Below are 22,832 nucleotides of genomic sequence, written 5' to 3'. Positions count from 1 at the left end.
TGGACTTTGCCCACGGAGACCAGGACTTATTGAATATTTTTTGCATGGGAGTGGGGCCAGGGCTGATCTCAAGATTGTACAAGGTTTTGCTTGACAGTCCCCCGTTGATCGCCTTTATGAACATCATTGGGAGGAGCTCTTGGGCTCTTCCTTGGATAATTCACAGTGATGAATTATTTATTCCCAGTTTACTAGGGTCTCAATTGCCTCTAATTATGTAGAACATGGGTATAAAATGTTATTCCATTATATCCCAGCTCGATTATGCAAGGTCTTTAGTTATGGAACAGAACACTGTTGGAGAGGGTATACGTTGGACAAGACCTTTGAACATATTTAGTGGTTCTGTCCCAAATTAAGCATTTTGGGATATGGTATCTGAACTTATGAAGACATTATTGGGGCGTTCCTGTCCACCTTCTATTTTTATTTGCTTAAAATTATGATTCCAACTTTGTGAAAGCCTTCTCTGTACTTGGACAGCATGACGATGATAAGAAAGATGACGATGAAGATGCAAGAGATGTGTTATATAGCACTACCTCTAATGCAGATTATAATGATGATAAAGCATTCTCTACCATATAGAAGTGCTTCGGACAGAGATTCCCTTCATCAATACCTGCAGACCCATTCAGAAGACATCCATAGTATTGCAGTCTGGCCTGATCTGAAGAAATTTTTTTTTATCAGACTGAACATTCCACTTCCTGCCAGTGCAGTTGCCAAACATCTTTTTAGCTGTGCTGGACTATGCTGGACTAATGACTCACAAATGCATTCGCATGAGTGACAGTCATTTTCAAAATGTAGTTTTACTAAAAGCAAAGTGAATTGAATTGTAGAGCAGTAAAGTTATTGGGATAAAAGCATTAACAATAGTTGCATTAATTGTAATTGTGTTACTTTTACTTTTTACTCAAAAAGCATTAAATTAGGCAATCAATTTTTTTTACTTTCACTTAAGAAAAATTTGAATGTGTTCTTCACTGTATGTATTAAAATAAATATTTGTAGTTTTACTTAAGTACTTTGAACAACACTGGGAACAGCTTTAGAGATTACTGGGGTTACATGCCCAACCTGCACGCCAGGATTTATACCATGTTTCAGGTGCTGTAAGTCAAGCCCAAAGGAGGCCCCACCATCAACAAAATATAAACAGGATGGAGTAGACTTTCTAAGTCTAAGTGCTTTGAAAATGAGCTTCAACATCTGTTATGAACATAGCACAGTGCTTATCAATGTTTTTGTGGCCATGATCCTATGATTGCAGCCAAATAAAATTGACTCCCTCCCCCCTTGAAGTGCAAAATAATGATGCACTTATGGAAAGCCCAACCTGGTCATGACTCCAAATACAGGTTTTGAGACCCACAATTTGTGAATCTCTGCTACAGAAGCCATAAACATCTTCGTATTAAGCTATGTCAGCTAATTTCAGTTTCTTAAAACAATGTCCTGCATACTGAGCAATAGCAGCTTTATGAGGAAAGTCATGAACATGGGATACCTTTAAGATGGGTTATTTTACTGTTCACCTGGGTTATTAGCAACTAAGTCTCATCGTATAAAGTGAGACCTGTGGTAAAATAACCTATTTAACTGTAAATCATGTTGATAACCTCCCTCCTTAGCCTTAATGGAGTCCAGTAGTTCACAGTATCTATAATGCTTTGCTTTGACTCTTCCTTTCTTGGTTCAAAGAGAATACAAATTATTTAAAATAGGCCTATGGCTTCTACATCAACCTCACAAGGGGCCTCAAGTTCTAGCTTACGAAAATGTTTGTACATTAGAAAACAAATATTTTGTTTACAGGCTAGTAGATGAAGTGTTCCTAGTGGAGGAGTAACAATGATTAGAGCAGTGGGATGAACACCAAGGAGGTCCAGGTCAAATCCGACTATGGCTCCTTGAGATTTTGGGCAAGCCACTTAACCCTCCATTTCCTCAGGTAGAAACTTAGGGGCCCTTTTACCAAACAGCGCTAAAATGTGTCTGGTAAAAGGCAGATTTTTATATTTTCCCATACTGGCCAGATGATAATTTCCCCATTAATATGTGAGCCCTTACCACCACCTATTTTGTAGGCAGTAAGGGCTGTTGTGCTAATTAGCATGTGTCAATGCCCATATGCTAACCAATTAGCATAGCCATGCCCACTCTCCGTCCCCAAACATGCCCCCAGTGCTAAAATATGTTTTATTTTTTAGCACATGGGTCGCGCACGCCGATTCCAAAACTACCACGGGACACCGGAGTACGCCCCACTGTAGTGCATTTTAACCTGCGGTAAGCATGCAGAATATGCCAGATTTTTCTGCCTTGTAAGAAGGAATGATTGTCTCCTCTCAATGCTGGGACTTCTTCCCTTTGGACCTCCCTGCCTCAGATGAAGGAATCCTTCAAGGTCTGGAGTTCAGGGTTTGATGAGCTCACTACCTGTCTTACGAAGGCAAAAAAAAAAACCTAGACCAACATCACCATCATTTCCATATCTCCACTCCCCCCCCTCCATGGTCATGCCCAGTGAGAATGTGATCTACATACACACTTTCTTATATTACATTACATGGCTACCAGGGCTAGTTGGTACCCCTAAATTATACAAATACATTTACATCAGTTAATGAATTAATCACCGAGGTACATGATATCCAATCACAATGAATTTAGTGACCCATTACCTATATAAAGCCTGTATGAATATAAGTTTATTCAACCTGAATGGAGGCACTCAAAGGGCAGAGTTGTGCATGGGTCACCACCCTGGATGAATCTCTTCATAAAGGCAGTTAATAAATCCCAATAAATAAAGTTAGTAAAAGGGCCCCTAAAAGCATAGCAGCTTTGCACAGTAACAGCATATTTGAAATGAATTGTAGCCCACTTTGAAAGCCCCCATAATCATTTCTAGGTCCATTTTCAATCCATAGTAGCTTAGTGATCCCCTATTCCTCAGCCACACAACACTGGACATAAATCTTTAAAAGAGGTCCTATTGGACTACTGCCAGAGAGAACCTCAAACACTTAGTGGACCTGTGGTTATCTAACCCCAAAGCTGCTCCAATCCAAGGTAAAAAACAAACAAACAAAAAAAACAGTTCAGATACCTCCTACTAAAGTCCAGGGCCACCGAGAGGAGGGGGCGTGGGGGGGGGGGACAAAATTCCTCGCCCCGGCACTGCAGTCCCTGGTCTCACCCACCCGCCCTTGGCTCTGTCAACAGCCCCCCTCCGTCCGCCACCGGGCCCCCTGCATTCAAATCACAGTGCCTCACCTCTGTGTGAAAGCTCAGCGGCAGATCGCCTCCCTTCAGGCCTTCCCTCCCTGTGTCCCTCCCTCGTCTGATGTAACTTCCTGTTTTCGTGACGGCGGGACACAGGGAGGGAAGGCCCAAAGGGAGGCGATCTGCCGCTGCGATTTCACACGGAGGTGAGGCACTGTGATTTGAATGCAGGGGGCCCGGTGGCAGACAGAGGGGGGCTGTCAACGGGGCTGGGGGTGGGAGGGTGGAGACTGGGGACTGCGGCGCGGCGGACTCGAGGGGGGGGGTGTCGGTGGCAGGGCCCCAGGGGCAGCCTTACCCCCGGCCCAGTCTCTCGGCGGCCCTGCTAAAGTTCTATCCCCTCTAGGTTCCATCTCTTAGGACCCTGAACGTAGCTCCACTATTTATAGCACATTTCCTCTACCCTTTTCTACATAGTATCCATTTCTGTTTGTGTTGCTTTTTGTTACATGTTTGCTGAATATTTATTGTCTCCACTATGACTTCTGTTGTCTGAGAGCGAAATACACAGAACTCCAGCACTGTTCTCTACAGTGTCGGAAAAAAACGAGTGGCACACCAATTTTTTTTTAGTGATCAATGCTCGACACTAACAGCATGCAACTTAAATGCACACTGTTAGTGCTGAGCATTGGTCGGTAAGGGCTTTGAACTTCCCGGCGCATGTGCACAAGAATTGTGGAGCACATGCAGCTCTTGTGCGCATGTCCAGTGAAGGTGTGTATGGGGGGGGGGGGAGCAAGAAAATGTTTTGGCAGTGGCTGGAAATAGGAAGTCATGAGGCAAGTGTGCAGGAGAGAGAGAAAGCTGCTGCTTCCGCCTGAGCAGAAATTAGGAGGCCAGTGTGACTGTAAAAGTCACCCTGCCCTAATTAGTCAGGGCAGGGAGTTTCTGTGCGCCATTGTTCTGAGCACATAGATTTGTAATGAGCTAATTTTAAGTGAGCTCATTAGCATAAGACTTTGGTCACTACTTTCCTGCATGTGTATTAGAAGTAAACCCCCCCCCCCCCCATTTAATTTAGACTAGTTACAAGCCCTGATGCTCAAAGTTTGCTTTGAGCATCAGGTCCTGAGTTTTTCCCACTCCTCAATGTCTTTACAACATAAGATGATAAATGCCATATTGCCTTTATCTTGTCTTCCTTATGGAAAGGGTGGTGAATGTGTGGAACGACCTTCTAGTGGAGGTGGTGGAGACAAAAACTGTATGCGAATTCAAGAAAGCTTAGGCCAAGTACAAAGGATCTGTAATGGAGAGGAAAGGATAGTAGATTCTTATGGATGTGCAGACTGGATAGGTCAAATGGTCATTATCTGCCTTAATTTTTCTCTGTTTATATGCTTCCCAGTCCTTGAGGACATCAACAAGTCAGGTGTCAGGAATATGCATGCACAGAATCAACAAGTCAGGTGTCAGGATTATGCATAGAACAGCATTCTGGTTCATGCGCAAATGTGTGTTGTCACTTTCATTTTTGTTCGGACACGTGCACAGTGCTGTTACCTACGGCTCTGTGTTTTAAAGTTGCGAGCGGTGATCAGATTGCAGAAAAAAAGAGTAATTTAACCCCCTCCCCCAAATTGATTACATTACAGAAAAATACGTAATGGTCTCATTACCAATCATGTAATATAGTGTACGTCTATGTCTACTGTGTAAGTCGTGGTGAATCCCTTTCTGCCTCATGTAGCTAACGTGCACACAGAACACTCGTTAGCTTCTACCTATTTAACAAGGATCGTTTCTGGTGACAAATATCTGGAAGGATCCCAAAGCAGATCCACTCCTACTTGTTCATAACCAGGGATATGCAGGAGCTTTCTCATATATTCCTTGAACCTCCATGATTTTTTCCCACCTCCTCTATAACTTCTAGGTCCAATGATCTCGCCTTACTCTCGACTCTGTGCACCTCATTGTTTACAGTCCTATGGCTATGAGTGATATGACATTTGGGGATAAATGGACTATGGTTGTTAAATAGATAGTTCTGTTCTGGACATCTCTAGTTCCCAGACCCCTAAAACCCACTAATATTCGTTCCCACCCCCCCCCCTCCCTCCTAGGTAAATCTTTGGTAGGTCACTCACGGCCCCTTTAAGAGGGTGGGGTTTAGGCCGGACGGAAGCCACGCGCTGGCAACAGCAGCTAGTTAGAACTAGAAGCGGAAGTGTGGTTGGTGGTGTGTGTTCGTGTTCTGTAGGGCCACGTCAGGAGAACAGCAAAACGGCTCTGGGCGTAACGGGCAACGGAGCAATTGCCAGCGCACAACACATTAAGAAAGTGCCGCCCGAGCCTCGTAACAACCGTTAACAGAAGTGGGACCAACGGGCAGCTGAAGGTAGTCGCCCGGGGAGGCTGCGGGCAGCGCTCAGTCCGTGTGGTTCTCTTTGTTAGCGCCATGTCGGACGTCGGAGATTGGTTTCGCAGCATCCCCTTTATCACCCGCTACTGGTTCGCCGGCTCCATCGCCCTGCCGCTGCTCGGGAAGCTGGGTCTAATCAACCCGCAGTATTTCAGTCTTTCGCCCGAGGCTTTCCTCCACAAGTTCCAGGTGAGTCTGCTCTTGTCTCCTTCTGACAGCCTGGACGCAGGTGGATGGCTGGGGCCGTCTTAAAGGCTCCGAAGCCCTTAGTTAGTGTGGTATATGGCTGCCCTGCGCTGAGGATTTCTTAGCTGCTGCTGTCCACGTGGGCTCCTCCCCTTTTTCAAATGTACTGTGAGTGTCGCATGCTACTGGAGAGGGCAGTTTTTAGGTGTCTCTAGTGAGAGACCGAGGGATCTCACCGGTTCCCTGCTTCCGCTGATGTCTTTTGCCATCTGCAGTGTTGCTGGATGACGAAAACTTTTCCATCCCCAAAGTAGCCTAAAAATAGCCCATTATTAATATGAATATTAATAAGGTAATTATAATCAGAATCAGTAGCAGCAGAATCACGAACGGCATAATTAGCTTAAGCATCACCATAATCAGCAGCATCATAATCATACCTAGTACAAATACATAATCCATCCACCCACAAAACAAAAGGAGCAAGTTTCCACCACAAACCATCTCTCTCTCTTGATCTAGGCACAGAGAAAAAACAAATGTACCTGTTCCCAGGTTTCAACCTAAATCATGTTTAGTGTGGGATATAAATGCTATAAATAAGTAAATAAATAGAAACGCTTAGGGCCCCGTTTACTAAGCCGCGCTAGAGACACGTTAGTGCTTTTACTACTACTACTATTTTAGCGCTTGCTAACTGTAGGCACCCACAATATTCCTATGGGCGCCTACACAGTGCGTGCTAATTTTGTGCACGTTTTAAAAATGCTACCACACCTTAGTAAACAGGGCCCTAAAATGTTGAGTACCCGAATCGCATAACATGATGTCAGTTTTCATGGCTCTTTGCCAAGAGAAAGAAGGGACTGCCATCTGCAAAAAATCTAAAGCTGTTCCAGTTCGATAGTGCCTTAAAAGATGGTGGACAAAAGATTTTTTTTTCTTATTTGACAGCTTTTTAACTTATTTGAAAGCTTCCCATATGTAGATATACAGATCATGAAATAACTGAATATTACTAAAACAGCTTTAAAATTATTGTAGCTGGTAGAAACAACACTAATAAAATCTGTATTTTGTGCTAATTTTTCTACACTGTTCTATACGGTAATATATGGCCAAATTTCAGTGACAATATCCTGTTTACTGATGGCTTCATGTTAACTACTGTTGTAATCTGCCTTGGGAAGCCTGGTGTTATAAAGATAGAATATACTGAAATGAAATAGAAGTAAAATGAAACTCTTCTTTCATTGATGTACATGGAATCACATCTATAGCTGTTTTGCAAAAGTTTAAATTTTAGATACACAAATGGATGATTATGTTTTTGAGGGATAAGTGGTTTTATAAGTCAGAATAAAAATATTTTGTTTCATGCAGATCTCTTTTGTTTAAACATAACTAATGGGCAGATGATCAAAAGCCCTGTGCTGTTCCAAATAGCACCAGAACAGCGCGGAGCTTTACCGCCCCTATGATCAGAGATAATAGCATGCAAATTTATGCGCGCTATTATCTCTGATCATAGGGTAAAGTGTGGTAGGATTTGCTCAGACACAATCCTCCCACACTTGTTTGACAGGTCTGGGTTGTCAGAAGCCCATACCTGTCAAATAGGGATTGGAGGTCCATGGGACCACCAGACCCCAAACAGCATGACCCTGGTGGCCTAGTACTCCCACCCCGAGCCAAGCGACATGGAGGAGAGAGGTGGCCTCCCTCCTCTTCCATTGGCACCACCTCGAAATTGGAGGCGCCTTGCCCAGTGCATCCTAGGATGCACTTGGCAGGGCTTTATACTATACTAGTAAAAAAAGCCCGTTTCTCATTGAAATGAAACGGGCGCTAGCAAGGTAATGACCTTCTGCCATTAATGTTTTTATGGGAAGTGTTAGGAGAAAATACTCTGGTAATCAATTATTTTCAGTGGTGTATTATCAGTACTATCATGCTGCAGAATGAGATGTATATTATTTTGTTTCTGTTGGTGTGGGTGTGTATGAGTGAGAGACAGACAGACAGACCCAATGGGGGGAGGGGGGTGTCACAGAGAGAAAGACAGAGAAAGTGATTAAAGATTCTTCTCCCCTTCCCTCCTTTGATGTCTGTACCTTGGAGTTTATTTTCAGAGAGTGGAAGAGAGAGATACACGTGGAGGGGCATAATCGAATGGCGTGAAGGGGGCACCTATATGTGGGTACAGTGGGTTTTGGAGGGCTCACAATTTCCTGCATGAGTGTAACAGGTAGTGGGGGGATGGGCTTGGGTCCACCTGTCTGAATTGCACTAAAATAATCCAGGGACCTGCATACTGCTGTCACGGACCTGAGTATGACATCTGAGGCTGGAACGAAATATTTTTAAAGATGTTTTTTGAGGGTGAGAGGGGGTTAGTGACCACTGGGGGAATAATGGGAGGTCATTCCGGATTCCCTCAGGAGGTCATCTGGTCATTTTGGGCACCTTTTTGTGCCTTATTCATTATAAAAACACGTCCGGGTGAAAACGTCCATGTTATGTCCCTGCTTTTTTCGATTATGGCTGAAAGACGTCCAAGTCTTAGGCACGCCCAAGTCCCGCCTTCACCACACCTCTGATACGCCCCCTTGAGATTTGGACGTCCTTGTGATGGACTGCAGTTGGAGACGTCCAAAATCGGGTTTTTAGTATACTGATTTGGACGTCTCTTGGAGATGGATGTCCATGTTCCGATATATGTCTAAAGATGGACGGCCTCTTTTGAAAATGAGGCTGATAGTACACTACTTACAATGTTAACACAATACATAATACAACATATTATTTGACATGTAGGGTATAAGCAAAGATGGAGCATATAGATAGGTAAGAGAGTAAGAGGAGTTAGAAAATAAGGTGACCAATTTAAAGAAAGGTTCACATGAGGTCAGAGAGATGGTTAAATATTAGCTAGGGTAGGAGTGGATAAACATGTCCTGTTGCAGTATGTGCAGACCGTGTCACTCCTTGTGTGTGTGTAAGTGAGACTAACAAATTAGTTATTTCTTCCATTAAAGGCCTGGTTGAAGAGTCAAGCTTTCACCTGATTCCTGAAGTAGAGATAGTCTTGTGTTAAGCGGAGCTTTTCAGGGAGTGCATTCCACAGTGTGGCGGCTACTCTTGAGAAGACTTGCTTGTGGGTATCACGTTGTGTAACATCTTTTGGAGAGGGTGTGGTTAGTGATAGACCTTGGCAGTGGGTGGAGGATTATCCTATTCTTCAGGTACTCCGGGCCATTTCCTTTAAGGGCTTTGAAGATCAGACATAGAGTTTTAAATTTAGCTCTGTATTGTACTGGTAGCCAGTGAAGTTTTTCCAAAAATGGTGTGATGTAGTCATGTCACTTGCAACCTTCTATTAATCTTGCTGCAGCATTCTGAATCAATTGGAGCTGGTACATGCCCTTTGTAGTCAGTTGTAGAGTGCATTACAGTAATCCAGTCTTGATGTTATGGCATGCACAACTGGGATAAGATTTTATCTTCTCGATGTAAGGAGAGAGGCAGCGTAGCTGTTGTAAATAGCAGAAGCAGCTTTTGAAGGTTGCTTGGATTTTGGGGAATCAGAGGTAAGTGTTGAATCTAACTGTATTCCAAGGTTCATGACTTGTGATTTGAGGGGGAGTTCGTACTTCCCAAAAGAGATGTTGATATCTGGTATGTATCCACTTGTTAGGGACCTAGAGAAGTTCAGTTTTACTTGGGTTCAGGCAAAGTTTGTTGTGTTTAACCCATTCTTGAATTGATGTTAAGACAGGTAATCAGTTTATTCAAGGCTGTTGGTAAGTCAAGTTCAATGGGTATGAGTAGCTGCACATCATCCGCGTAGATGTAGAACTGAGTGTCCGTTGGCCGAATTAGGTCAAGTAGTGGCTTGAGATAGGTATTGAACAGAATAGGTGACAGTGTTGATCCTTGTACCCCACAGGTTAGTGGCGATGAGTTGCTTCCAAACATTATGGATTGTTGCCTGCCTGATAGGATCTGAACCATGCAAGTACTGTTCCATTGATACCTGTTTCTGTCAGTTGTGCTAGCATGATCCACTGTGTCAAAAGCTGCTGAGAAATGTAGCAGTACTAACACGAGGCGAATCCCTTGTCTCAATGTCTGTGACGATCTAATATGATACAAGGATATGTAAGTTTAGAAAGCCAGTTAAACATTTAACTTGTTAGTGGAACATAACCACAGAGGCATAGTATGGGTCGCATTTTCACTATGGTAATACTACAGCTCAGCTAAGAAACATGTTATTTTGATTTAATCTTCACTGGACCAAACTTGCTTTCCTTGTGCCATCACCATCCAGGTTGGATAGGCAGTGTCTTAAATGTGGAGAATGAAGGATTTTTTTCAAAATTTGTTTTTACATTTATATCCCACATTAACCCAATGTTTTTCAGGTATATTAAAAGCAAGATTTGGGTGGGATACTGGTGCTGGAAATGGTATTCGAACAGAATTCTCTGCAGTCTGTTCTGTGCAGTTGCACAGAATTCTCCCAGGAGTAGGGCCAGCTGTGTCATTAGAGAGGGAATCTCCACATGTCTAGTGTGCCATTCACTTTGCCAACGACAATCTTCACTTTCATCTTGAGACATTTTTTTTTTTTTGCCACAGTGGCCCCAAACTGGAAAAAAGTGGTGAAATTCACTGGTTAGATGATCTTGTTCATACGGTAAAATTGAAATACCTCATTTTTATCGTAAAACTTTGGACTGATGCAAAGAATATTCTTCAATGTTAAGTTCATTCTTAAGCATGGATATTTTTGCAACATAAATGTGATATGTATTTTTGTCATTTGAACAGATCTGGAGGCCAATAACTGCTACCTTTTATTTCCCGCTGCTCCCTGGAACGGGATTTCTTTATATGGTGAATTTATATTTCTTATATCAATATTCATCTCGACTAGAAACAGGTATGTTGCTAGAGAGTGAACAGAAATTTGATTTTGTTAGTGTAATGTGAAAAAAAAAAGAAATTTGTGTTCTACATTGAGATAGGCGCAATAGATTCTGAACAGATGCATGCATTAAGGACTGATCTCTATGGGCATATCGCCTCTTTCAGTCCCATACAACTAGAGAGCAATTTTCAAAACCATTAACACATGTAAATTCTTGGCTGAAAATTGTCTTCCCTCAATGTAGCTGAAAGTGTATATGTTGTGGAACAATATTGCAGTTAAAGGAGGCATTCCTGGGTTGTGGTTTTAGGTTGATGAAGGAAATGCATACAGATTGCATTTTCAGCCCTTGACATGTTTTATTTGGAAAAGTACCTACACCTAAAACCCTTTTGTGGTAAATGTCTTCGAGTACTTTGGGCCCGCATAAACTTTGGAAACTGGAGCAAAGTTACACAGCTGTAGATTTTGTCCCAGTGTGGACAGTTTGAAAATTGCCCCCCCCCCCCCCATCAGTTACTGTGTGATCCTTATTTTGTTAGTATCTTGGTTAAGTCTGCCCTTGCCAGTGTCCAGAGTAGCCTAATGGTTAGTGCATCGGGCTTTGATCCTGGCAACCTGGGTTCAATTCCCACTGCAGCTCCCTGTGACCTTGGGCAAGTCACTTAACCCTCCATTGCCCAGGTACAAAAAATTAGATTGTGAGCCCTCTAGGTACTACTACTACTACTATTTAACATTTCTAGAGCGCTACAAAGTGTACGCAGCTAGGTACACAGAAATTACCTGTAAATAATGTGTACAATGCTGCGTACATCTAGTAGTGCTATATAAATTAGTAGTAGTCTCTATGCTTATGTAGCCAAGTCATCCTAAGAATATTTTTAATGTTTACTAATAATTTGTTTCATGTTAAGTTCATAGGGTATACATAAGTAGGTAGTTGTGTTATTTTTGTTTGTTAAACAGGGCACTGGAGAGTAGCATTGCTGGTGGGCAGCCTAGTACATCATGCTTTTATGCTGGATGAGGTAAATACATGGAGAAGAAACTTAGCCTTGTGGTTTGTCAGATTTCATCAGAGATCACACTCGCCCCCAAGATTCCACTGTTGGTAATCAATGTGAGAATAAAAGCAGCAACATCTAATTTTTAGTAAGGATGGGCAACAATTAAAATTTTTTAATCAAAATCATGGTATTAAAAACTTTAATCACATGATTAATCACACCTCTGGGTTGGATGGCTTGGTACTAGTACATTTTCACTGCATAGACTGGAATTTATTTTTAACTCTGAATATAATGAAAAGTTGCATACATACACATACTTCCCACAACACATTGCTCCCCTCACCCCCCCCCCCCCCATACAGGTACCTACATCCTTCCCCTGTACATATATCCAAGTGTCTCCCCTTCTGCTGCTCAACCTGTTACCCCTGACAGACACCCACTTCTCTGCTGCTACCTCCCTCCCCCTCGCATTTATTTTAACATTTATCTGGCTCTTCACAGGGTCTCTGGCAGTGATTACCACATGTTACTTGCAACTGATGTTGGTCATCCCTCTGCTATGTTTTGCCAAAGTGAAATAGGATAGGCAGGAGAGAGAAAGCAATGCTGGACAACAGAAGTGTTAATTTTTTTTTGATCAGGATAAAAAAATTTAATATAGTTTTTAGAAGAGGGTTGTGCATTAAAAATTAAACAGCTCAAAACAGTATCGTTAAACAGGAAATCTAATACCTATGCCTAATAGAGGCACCTGAATGTTGTCTTTAGTAGGGCTGATTATTCACATTCCATTTATTAGATTCTGACTGATAAGGAGAAGCATTTCAATGTAGCTAGAATACTTCAAGAACCTGTTTTGCATAGTACTAATCTTCTAAATTTGAACAGGGAAATTCAAACTAGTTCAATGTAAATTCTACATATTAAAAGGAGTTTGAAAACCAAAAGTTTTGCAGGTGTCTCTCTTTGTAATTATGGGATTACACCACTGAAATCCCTGCTTTCAAAATTAACCAACAGGGAACCTCAAAGCTCCTAATAGGGAAAATTCTAAAAGTATTGAAACATCCACTATTTTAGTCAGGAGTAGAGTACTATCATTGGTCCCAGTGAGGGGAAAGAGAGAAAAAAAAAATCACACACAAAAACTCATATATATAAATGAGAAAAACGAGTGGTATAAAAACTCTCCCTCTCTTACACTACTATTAATTAACGAAGTGAGACACCTTACCCTCAAACTGGAAAAACCAGGAAAAGCTATACACAGATCAACAATTAATGACTTAAGGATCCCTCCGTGTACACGAACTGTGTATAATCTCTGTCTAGCGGGTGTAACAACCCGCCACACATCTATAAGATATAATAGCAAAAATTCAGCAACCCCTTGGCAGACCATGGCTTCGACCCCGACGGAGGGCGCGATTTATCCAATTGAAGGTCCCATGCCATATTAAAATTCCCCCCCCCCCCCCCCCCGAATCATAGGAACAGAGTCCTCTCTAGCCAAAAGTCCCACCAACCTCTTATAAAAAGCCTTGTCCAACTGATTAGGGGCATAGATACTTCCCACTGCAACCTCTTGAAGTTTTATCACAGCGTTACACGTAACAAAACGCCCCTCAAGATCCTTAACCATTTTATTTACTTTAGTTACCACACCGTTCCTAAACAGAATAGCCACTCCCTCTTCTTTTCCACTGCAGATGCAGCCACACAGTCTCCTACCCACCACTTTGTCAATTTAGCATGTTCAGAGTCGGGTGTGTTTCCTGTAATAATGTGATATCTGCTTTAAGACGCTGTAGGTTTTGCAGAATTTTTGAACGCTTTATGGGGGAATTAATGACCCCCCCCACACACACACACACACATTCCAAGTAACTATCTTTACCATCATGGGAGACAAGTAAAAAGCATCCTTGCCAAAAAACCCACAATCAGGCGAGAAAGAGGCTGTCCCAGCCCTCGACCTCTCCCCTTCATATACCCAGCCCACTAGAGCAAGAGCCCTAAAACTGTCATCCTCATTTCACCCAACCACAGACTACTACAAAAATCCTTTCCCCCCTTGAGTAAATCCCTCACCCACAGACCCCTCCCACTATTCCCAATACCTGGTTCCAAAATGGAACGAGCCACACCCAACGCCCCTCCCCACAAATCCCTTTATAACAAACTTTTAAAGAACCCTTATCCCAGGTAACCTCATTTCAATAGTAACCCCACCAAGATACACAGACCCTCCCAAAATAACAATTACACAACCTACAGTCCCCTCTCATAACTCATACTACTAAAATACCAAAAGAGGCTGCTCAAGTGCGAGTTATTCAGTTCAAAGATGGAGAGAACAGAAGAAAAGAAAAAGCAGATGACAATTCACAGCTTCAGCATTCAAACACTATAAAGAGAGAGTCACAAGCTGCTCCCTTAAGCCTCCAAATCTCGGTAGTCAACTCGCTGCTTGCTGCCAAGTAGATCTAGTAGCAGAGCCATCAGGAAATCACTCCGCCGATTTCTCCCCACGTATCTTCGCTGGGCCCAGCTGACTCACAAAGCTCTGTTCCCTATCATCAAGCCGATCAATCCATAGACTGGTGGGTTATGTCCATCTACCAGCAGGTGGAGATTGAGAGCAATCCTTTGCCTCCCTATATGTGGTCATGTGCTGCTGGAAATTCCCCAGTATGTTCTCTATCTTAGCAGGTGTGTGGTCACACAGCAGCAGCTCTGGCTAGGTCTCCAAGCCTAATTGTTTAGGTTTTGTTGAGTACCTGGGGTTGAGGGCTCTTCGTGAGCAAGTGCAAACCTGGTGGTGCCAGGTCCCTCCTTTTCTCCCCCCTCCCGCTGGCTCTGTTAAAAAAAAAAAAAAAAAAATTTTTTTTGAAACGTTCAAAAGGACGTCCATTTGCAGCTGCTCACTGGAACAAGTCGTCGCTGCTCGGAGCAAGAAGCAGGTAATTTTTACCTTTTACTAGCGGGCAGGGGGTTCCCCGAACGGTCTCCATGTGGCTATGGCCTCGGATGGCAAGGGCGTGAAAAGACGCTGCCTGGAATGCGTTCGCGCGCCTAGCGGGAAGCGGGGGGATCGAAGGTAGAGTCGCCCTTTTTGGGCGCCCTTTCGGAGCCAGGAGAGTTCACCAGTTTTTCCTCCAGCACGGCGGCCTTTCCCGCCTTAGGCGCCCATCCCCCGCTGGCCGCCCTCCCAGTCGTGACTGGCCACGCGGCTCGGGCGGCTTCTTCTTGGGCCGCCCTCGAGATGGGAGACGTTAACAGCTTGGTCGCCCTTGAATCGGGCGACAGTAAGAAGTCTGCAAAATTAAAACGCCCTTCTTCCCGCGCGGCTCCTTCTCGGAGTTTCGCGCCGGACGCCATTTTGGACGCCTCTATGGCCGCGGCACAGGCTGCAGAAATGCACAGACTAGGGGGTTTCTCCCCTGAGTTCATTTTGCTGCTGCATCAAGCCTTTCTTATGCAGAACACTGCCCCGGCCCACCTCTCTGATTGGGGTGATGAGGCTTCTATACTTAAGCGCCCTCGGGTGGATCTTTCACCCTCGGGGGACTCGGTCTCCTCTGATGTGGATGACGGCAGCGTGTCTGAGTTCTACCAGAGATCCTTAGCGGAATCGATGGAAGAGACTGATCCTCGTTCGGATGGAGCGGACGACCCCTCTGCAGTGCGGCTTTTTCGCTCAGAGGATTTGCCCAACCTGCTTGCCTTTCCGGAGGAAGGCTCTCTCTCAGCCTCTACTGGCTCCGCCATTATGCTGGGAGTGAAGTGCCCGCCTAGAACCTTCCACGTTCATAAAGCCATGCAGACCTTAATTTCAGCGCAATGGGATGCTGAGGGGGAACGGGAAGCCTTTGTCTGGCCCACGGTAGATTCCTTAATCACTGCCGTGACTAAGAAAACGGCGCTGCCGGTGGAAGGTGGCACGGCCCTGAAGGACGCTCAAGACAGGAGAATGGAGGCGGCCTTAAGGTCGTCCTTTGAGGTGGCCGCTCTGAGTTTGCAAGCCTCGGTTTGCGGCTCCTACGTGGCTAGGGCGTGCCTGACTGTTGTGCAGCGGGCTTCCCCCTCGGACCCTTCCTGGAGGGCGGAATGGCCGACCCTGGAGTCGGGTTTAGCCTACTTGGCAGACTTGCTGTATGATGTTTTGAGAGCCTCGGCCAAGGGCATGGCTCAGACAGTCTCTGCGTGGCGGTGGCTCTGGCTTAAGCACTGGTCTGCTGACCATGCCTCTAAATCTCGCCTAGCCAAGTTGCCTTTTAAAGGCAAGCTGCTCTTTGGGGACGAGCTGGACAAGATCATGACGGAGCTCGGCACGTCCAAGGGCAAGAGGTTGCCGGAGGTCAGGACTCGGGCCGGCAGTGCCCGTCCTGGTTCCTCTAAGGGCCGATTCCAGGAAGCCTGTCGGTATCGCCCGGGCAAGTCGGCCTCCTCTGCCTCCGCTTCCTTCAAACGGAACTTCCCCCCCCAAGCAGCATTCCTTTTGTAGGGACCGCCGTCCCGGAGGTTCGTCCTCCAGTTCACTCCCAGGGTCGCGTACCCAATGACGGGGACCTGGCCCATGGCCCAGTGCAGATAGGAGGAAGGTTGTCCTCGTTTCTGGGCGAGTGGACCAGGGTAACTTCAGACGCTTGGGTTCTGGAAGTCATCAGAGACGGCTACAAGCTAGAGTTCTGCCGGCCCCTAAGAGATGGGTTTGTAAACTCTCCTTGCAAGTCTCAAGTCAAAGCAGCTGCTGTGCAGCAGACTTTGAGCAACCTGATCCGCCTGGGTGCGGTGGTCCCGGTGCCAGTAGATCAGCTTGGCAAGGGGCGCTACTCCATTTACTTTGTGGTACCAAAGAAAGAAGGATCTGCTCGACCTATTCTCAACCTCAAGGGAGTCAATCAGGCCTTGAAAGTTCAGCACTTCCGGATGGAGACCCTCCGCTCCGTAATAGCTGCGGTGAAAAAGGGAGAATTCCTGGCCTCCCTGGACATCAAGGAAGCTTACCTACATATTCCCATCTGGCCGCCTCATCAGCGCTTTCTGCGCTTTGCAGTGCTGGGCCGACACTTCCAGTTCAGAGCCCTCCCGTTCGGGTTGGCTACGGCTCCGCAGACCTTCTCCAAAGTAATGGTGGTCATCGCGGCCTTCCTCCGCAAGGAGGGAGTGCAAGTCCATCCCTATCTGGACGACTGGCTGATCCGAGCCCCTTCCTATGCGGAGTGCGGGAGAGCTACAGACAAGGGTCATTGCTCTTCTGAGCTCCCTGGGATGGATCATCAACTGGGAGAAAAGCCAGCTGCGCCCGACTCAGTCCCTGGAGTATCTGGGAGTTCGATTCGACACCCAAGTGGGCAGAGTGTTCCTGCCGGACAACCGGAGCGTCAAGCTTTGGACCCAGGTGGGCCAGTTCCTAGCCTCCTCTACTCTTCGGGCTTGGGACTATGTGCAGCTGTTGGGCTCCATGACGGCCACGATGGAGGTAGTGCCCTGGGCCAGGGCTCATATGAGACCCCTACAGCACTCTCTTCTGTGGCGGTGTACTCCAGTCTCGGAGGATTACGCCGTACGCCTTCCTTTGGATCCAGCGGTGCGGAAGGCGCTGAGCTGGTGGCTGAGGCCAGGCAATCTGTCCGCAGGAATGCCTCTTACGACCCCGGAGTGGGTTGTCGTCACGACGGACGCCTGCTTGACGGGCTGGGGAGCCCACTGCCTGGGACGGACAGCGCAGGGGCTCTGGTCTCCTGCAGAGACGAAATGGTCCATCAACCTCCTGGAACTCCGAGCCATTCGGTTGGCGCTTCTAGAGTTTCTCCCGGTACTGGTGCTGAGGCCTGTACGGGTCCTGTCGGACAGTGCCACGGCTGTGGCCTATGTCAATCGCCAGGGAGGTACCAGGAGCGCCCCTCTAGCCAAGGAGGCCATGAAGCTATGCCTGTGGGCGGAAGCGAATCTGGAACAGCTATCGGCGGCCCACATTGCGGGAGTCATGAATGTCAAGGCGGACTTCTCAGTCGCCATACCTTGGATCCCGGAGAGTGGCAACTGTCTGCTCGGGCGTTCTTGGACATCACGAATCGCTGGGGCCAGCCGAGCCTGGATCTGATGGCGTCCTCGGCCAATTGCCGCGTTTTTTCAGCAGAGGACGGGACCCTCGATCTCTAGGAGTCGATGCTCTTCTCCAGCAGTGGCCAGCACAGGAGCTTCTCTACGTGTTCCCGCCCTGGCCCATGATGGGCAGGGTGCTGGGCCGGGTGGCAAAGCATCCGGGCCGGGTGATCCTGGTGGGTCCGGATTGGCCCAGACGTCGCTGGTATGCGGACTTGATCAGACTCTCGGTGGACGGCCCTCTGCGGCTGCCAGCGGAGCGGGGCCTCTTACATCAGGGTCCCTTGGTGATGGAGGATCCCTCCCCCTTTGGTCTTATGGCCTGGCTCTTGAGCGGAAGCGGCTGAGGAAGAAGGGCTTCTCAGACAAGGTTATCGCCACTATGCTGAGAGCGAGGAAGCGCTCTACTTCCACCACTTACGCCAGGGTTTGGCGTACCTTTGCGTCATGGTGCGAGGCAGGCTCTATATCGCCCTTCACTGCTCCAATATCTTCAGTGTTGGCGTTCCTGCAAGAGGGGCTGGAGAAAGGCCTGTCGCTCAGTTCGCTGAAAGTTCAGGTGGTGGCTCTAGCTTGCTTCAGGGGTCGTCTGAAGGGGGCTTCCCTGGCTTCACATCCGGATATGGTACGCTTTCTCAAGGGAGTTAATCACCTGTGCCCCCCTCTGCACTCGATAGTGCCTACGTGGAATCTCAATCTGGTACTACGGACCTTGCAGAAGCCGCCCTTTGAGCCCTTGCCAAGGGCATCGCTGAAGGACCTGACGTTGAAAGCAGTCTTCCTGGTGGCTATCACATCAGCCAGAAGAGTTTCCGAGCTCCAGGCGCTCTCGTGTAGAGAACCGTTCCTGCGATTCACTGAGGCAGGAGTATCGATTCGCCCAGTGCCTTCCTTCCTGCCCAAGATTGTTTCTCGATTCCATGTGAATCAGCAGCTTTACCTACCCTCCTTTCGTAGGGAGGATTACCCAGCGGAGTACCCTGCGCTCAAATACCTGGATGTTAGACGGGTCATCATCAGATACTTGGAAGTGACCAATAATTTCCGGAAGTCGGATCATCTGTGCTGTTCGCGGGCCCTCATAAGGGTCTGCAGGCATCTAAGCCTACAGTGGCATGTTGGGTCAAGGAGACGATCGCGTCAGCTTATGTGGCGGCGGGGAAGATTCCGCCTATTCAGCTGAAGGCACACTCTACTAGAGCACAAGCAACCTCGATGGCGGAGTCCAGATCTGTCTCCTTGGAAGAGATTTGCAGAGTGGCTACTTGGTCGTCGGCTCATACCTTCTCACGACATTACCGCTTGGATGTGGCTGCTTGGGCCGAGGCCCAGTTTGGGGCTTCAGTGTTGCGTTCAGGGATTTCCATGCCCCGCCCTGGGTGAGTACTGCTTCGGTACATCCCACCAGTCTATGGATCGGCTTGATGATAGGGAAGGTAAAATTATGTATCATACCTGATAATTGTCGTTCCCTTAATCATAGCCGATCAATCCATAGCCCCTCCCAGATATCTGTATTGTTTGTGTTCTGGTTATATTTCAGGTTCAAGTTCAGTCTTCATTTCCTGTTCATGAGGACTTCGTGTTCAAGTTCTTCCAATTGAAATCTCTTCGAGTTGAGACGATTTTGTGTTACAGTGAGCTGCTGCTTCCTCTCCCCCCGTTTCGGCAGTGGCTGGATTGATAACTAAATTATGCCGGCGCTCCCTCCCGCTTCGTGCAGCTGTAGGGTAGCTTTGTATCCCTCCCGCTTCGGCGGTGTTAGGGTAAGCCAGCTCCTCCCACGGTTGCGGTAGCAGGATAAGCCAGTTCCCCCCGCTCGGCGGGTGTGGTTTCCCGCCCACTGCCCCGGCGGTGGTGCGCTGGAATATTTCCCCTCCCCCGCTTCGGCGGTGGTGAGCTGGGCAGAGTGTCCCTTTGTGGGTGTAGTTCTCTAAGTGCTGAGTCCTGCGGATGGAGCTTTGATATCGACATACTGGGGAATTTCCGGCAGCACATGACCACATATAGGGAGGCAAAAGATTGCTCTCTATCTCCACCTGCTGGTAGATGGACACAACCCACCAGTCTATAGATTGATCGGCTATGATTAAGGGAAAGAAAATTATCAGGTATGATACATAATTTTACCTTCTTCTTCCACTGAAACGAAGGACTTTGTGGTTGATTGGTAATTTAATCTTGCATTCAACCAACTTCGAACAAACAGGTGAGAAACTAAGCCGCTGAGTCGCCACAGATGCAGAGTAATCCTGGAAGCAGAGATTATCATAGTGAAGTTCTTTTCCTCCCCTCAAAGCTTGCAGGATCACCACTTTGTGATTAAATTTCAGGAACCGGCAAATAACCACACGAGGCTGAGTAGAACTGGGTTGTTTAGGTCCCACTCTGTGCGCACGCTCTATCTGCAATGGTCCCACCGAGGTCTGACTCACCAGCTCCTTCTCCAACCAAGCTTCTAGGAAATCCCGAAGGTCTCTATCCCCCAGTGCGTCAGACTCACAAAACGCAAATTGTTCCTCCTAGATCTATTCTCTAGATCCTCTAGTTTCTCAGCGTAGGAATCCATCAGCTTTTGCATCCGAGAGTGCACCACCTCAACTTTTGCAACTCGGTCCTCCAAGTCCCTCGTATGCTGCTGGAACATCGCCAAGTCTTCACTTAATTGTTCCACATTGCTCTGCAAGCGCTCCAGCTTGGAATCTATAGAGCTTAGCCTCTTATCTAAAATCAACTCCATCGCCCCGGTCACTTCAGCAACAATCTCTGCCGCCCATGCTGATCCAACAGAGCTTGCGGGACTCACCAGCGCAACCATCTTGTTTTCGGGTAGCCGATTTTTTTTTTCTTCCTCTGCACTTTAGATGCTACACTGCACCACACTCCAATCAAAAAGGATCCCCGATTATACAGTAAAGTCCTTTGACATGATTAGGGAAGAGACTTTGAGTTTTGAGGTGCTGTGATTGCCGGATTTATGAAGAGGTGGCAGGAGCAGAGCAGCTAGCAACCGCTCCTGATCATAGCGTTGTCACATGACTCCCAGGATCACCTCTTTATCAACCCAATTCAAATAGTGGGCAATGGCTGTGTGGGATCTGGTGTCAGTGTCATTGCGCACGCCTATTCTGTGTGCTCTCTCGCAGCAAAACTTAGTACAGCTGTTTTCCAGACCCAGCTGAGGAGGAAGCCATGTGTTTTTGAAATTCATATCTGCTATCTTTATAGCAGTAGAAGGTTAAAATATTTTTGTTTTTCTGGCGTTGGCCTGCATGTCACTCTTTGTTTTTTTTTTTAGGGGGGTGGGGGAGGGTTCAACTGAATTATTGTCTACTAGTAAAAAAGGCCCATTTCTGGAACGAATGAAACGGGCCCTAGCAAGGTTTTCCTGGGAGTGTGTATGTTTGAGAGAGAGAGAGAGCCAGAGTGAATGTGCGGGTGTGTGACAGTGTGTGTGTGAGAATGAGAGTGTGTGACAGGGCCCCCTCCCCTCCTTTTCCTCCTCCTTCCCACACTTTGGGTTCCTTAAGGCTTTCAAAAGTCTATGTACCCCCGTGGCCCTAACGCCCAGTATCCGTATACCCCACCGCTTTCCTCCTCACCCCTCCCCCAAGATGTAATACTTTCACGTTCTTCATTTAAAAAAAAAAAGTGTCCTATCTACCCTGTGTACAAATGCCCGGCATTCAGATTGTGTTCCTCTCGTAAATTTTCATTTCTTTCATTCATTCATTCAAAACTTGCCCCCCACCCCCCTGAACACTTTTGGTTCCTTCAGTCTTTTAAAACTCTCCTATGTACCCTGTGTGCTAATGGGCAGCATTGAGATTGTTTTCCTGTCCCAAATTTGCATGTCTTTCAGTCATTCACAACTCCTCCCCCCCCCCCCCCCCCTCTCCAGTTTAACACTTTTGTTTCCTTCAGTCTTTTAAAACTCTCCTATCAACCCTGTGTCCTAATGGCCAGCACTCAGATTGTTTTGCTTTGCCAAATTGTCTGTCACTGATGTCACTGAGGTCAGTGCGTGCCTGCCTGCCTAGCAGACCACTTCCGGCAGGCATAGTCCCAGGCACATCCTGTTGGAGGTGAGAATTATTATATAGGATTCCTTATCAAGCAGTTGAAGCCATTACGTATGGGTTGTGTCCATCAACCAGCAGGGGAGATAGAGAGCACTCAACTTTTCACAGTGCCTCATGGCCAGCTAGCTCCACTGCCTCTTCAGTATTCTTTATCTCCCCAAGCAGGGTGGCTGCAGCTTCTTCGAGCTCCATCAAAAATCTGCCTGGGGGTGGCTCCTGGCTTTCCAGTTGTTAGCTGGGGTGTTAGAGGCTATAGCAGCTTCACTTTGAAGGCACATAGGTCAGCCCTTTCCCTGCCTTACCCATGCCCCCGTGGATGTGGACATATTAGCTTGCTTTTCCCTGTCCTTTCCCACTCAGTGGATGCAGGCACAATGGTTCGCCTTTCCCTGCCTTTCCCACTTATCTGAACCTCCGAAGTGTGTTTATTTACCTCTTTTGCCTCTGCTTTCCTCACAGCGTTAAAAAAAAAAAAAAAAAGTAATTAAAGTCGCGTCGCGCTTTATTTTATTTTTTTTTATTTATTTTTGTTACATTTGTACCCCACGCTTTCCCACTCATGGCAGGCTCAATGCGGCGGGCAATGGAGGGTTAATTGACTTGCCCAGAGTCACAAGGAGCTGCTTTAGCGCAGCGATCTTGGAAAAGAGGTTTTTTTTCTTGAGATTCTTCTGCAGGACCGGAGCTGTGATACTCGGTCTAGTGAGGTAAGAGTGTTTTCTGACTCCTCCGGGGTGGGCCCGCGATCGGGACGTTTTTGGCGCGAACCGCCATTTTTTAATTTTACCACCGTTTTTCGGCGATGGCTGCGGAGACTGTAAAGCGCTGTTCTAAATGTG

General features: G+C 46.7%; 1 protein-coding gene across 1 annotated transcript in view; it reads left to right on the top strand.

Moving 5' to 3' along the window:
• The first annotated feature begins 5,451 nt into the window (after window positions 1–5,451).
• DERL1 (derlin 1) overlaps window positions 5,452–22,832 on the top strand; it is a 64,238-nt gene continuing 46,857 nt past the window's right edge. The window contains exons 1-2 of the mRNA XM_030218661.1: window positions 5,452–5,851; window positions 10,685–10,796. Coding sequence (XP_030074521.1) covers window positions 5,699–5,851; window positions 10,685–10,796 — 265 coding nt within the window. The 5' untranslated portion in view covers window positions 5,452–5,698. The remainder of the gene's footprint in view (window positions 5,852–10,684; window positions 10,797–22,832) is intronic.

Source organism: Microcaecilia unicolor, chromosome 1 (genome assembly GCF_901765095.1).
Source record: "Microcaecilia unicolor chromosome 1, aMicUni1.1, whole genome shotgun sequence".
NCBI classification, from domain to species: domain Eukaryota; kingdom Metazoa; phylum Chordata; class Amphibia; order Gymnophiona; family Siphonopidae; genus Microcaecilia; species Microcaecilia unicolor.
Note: the sequence above shows the minus strand (reverse complement) of the source record. Positions and strands in the feature narration are given on the sequence as shown.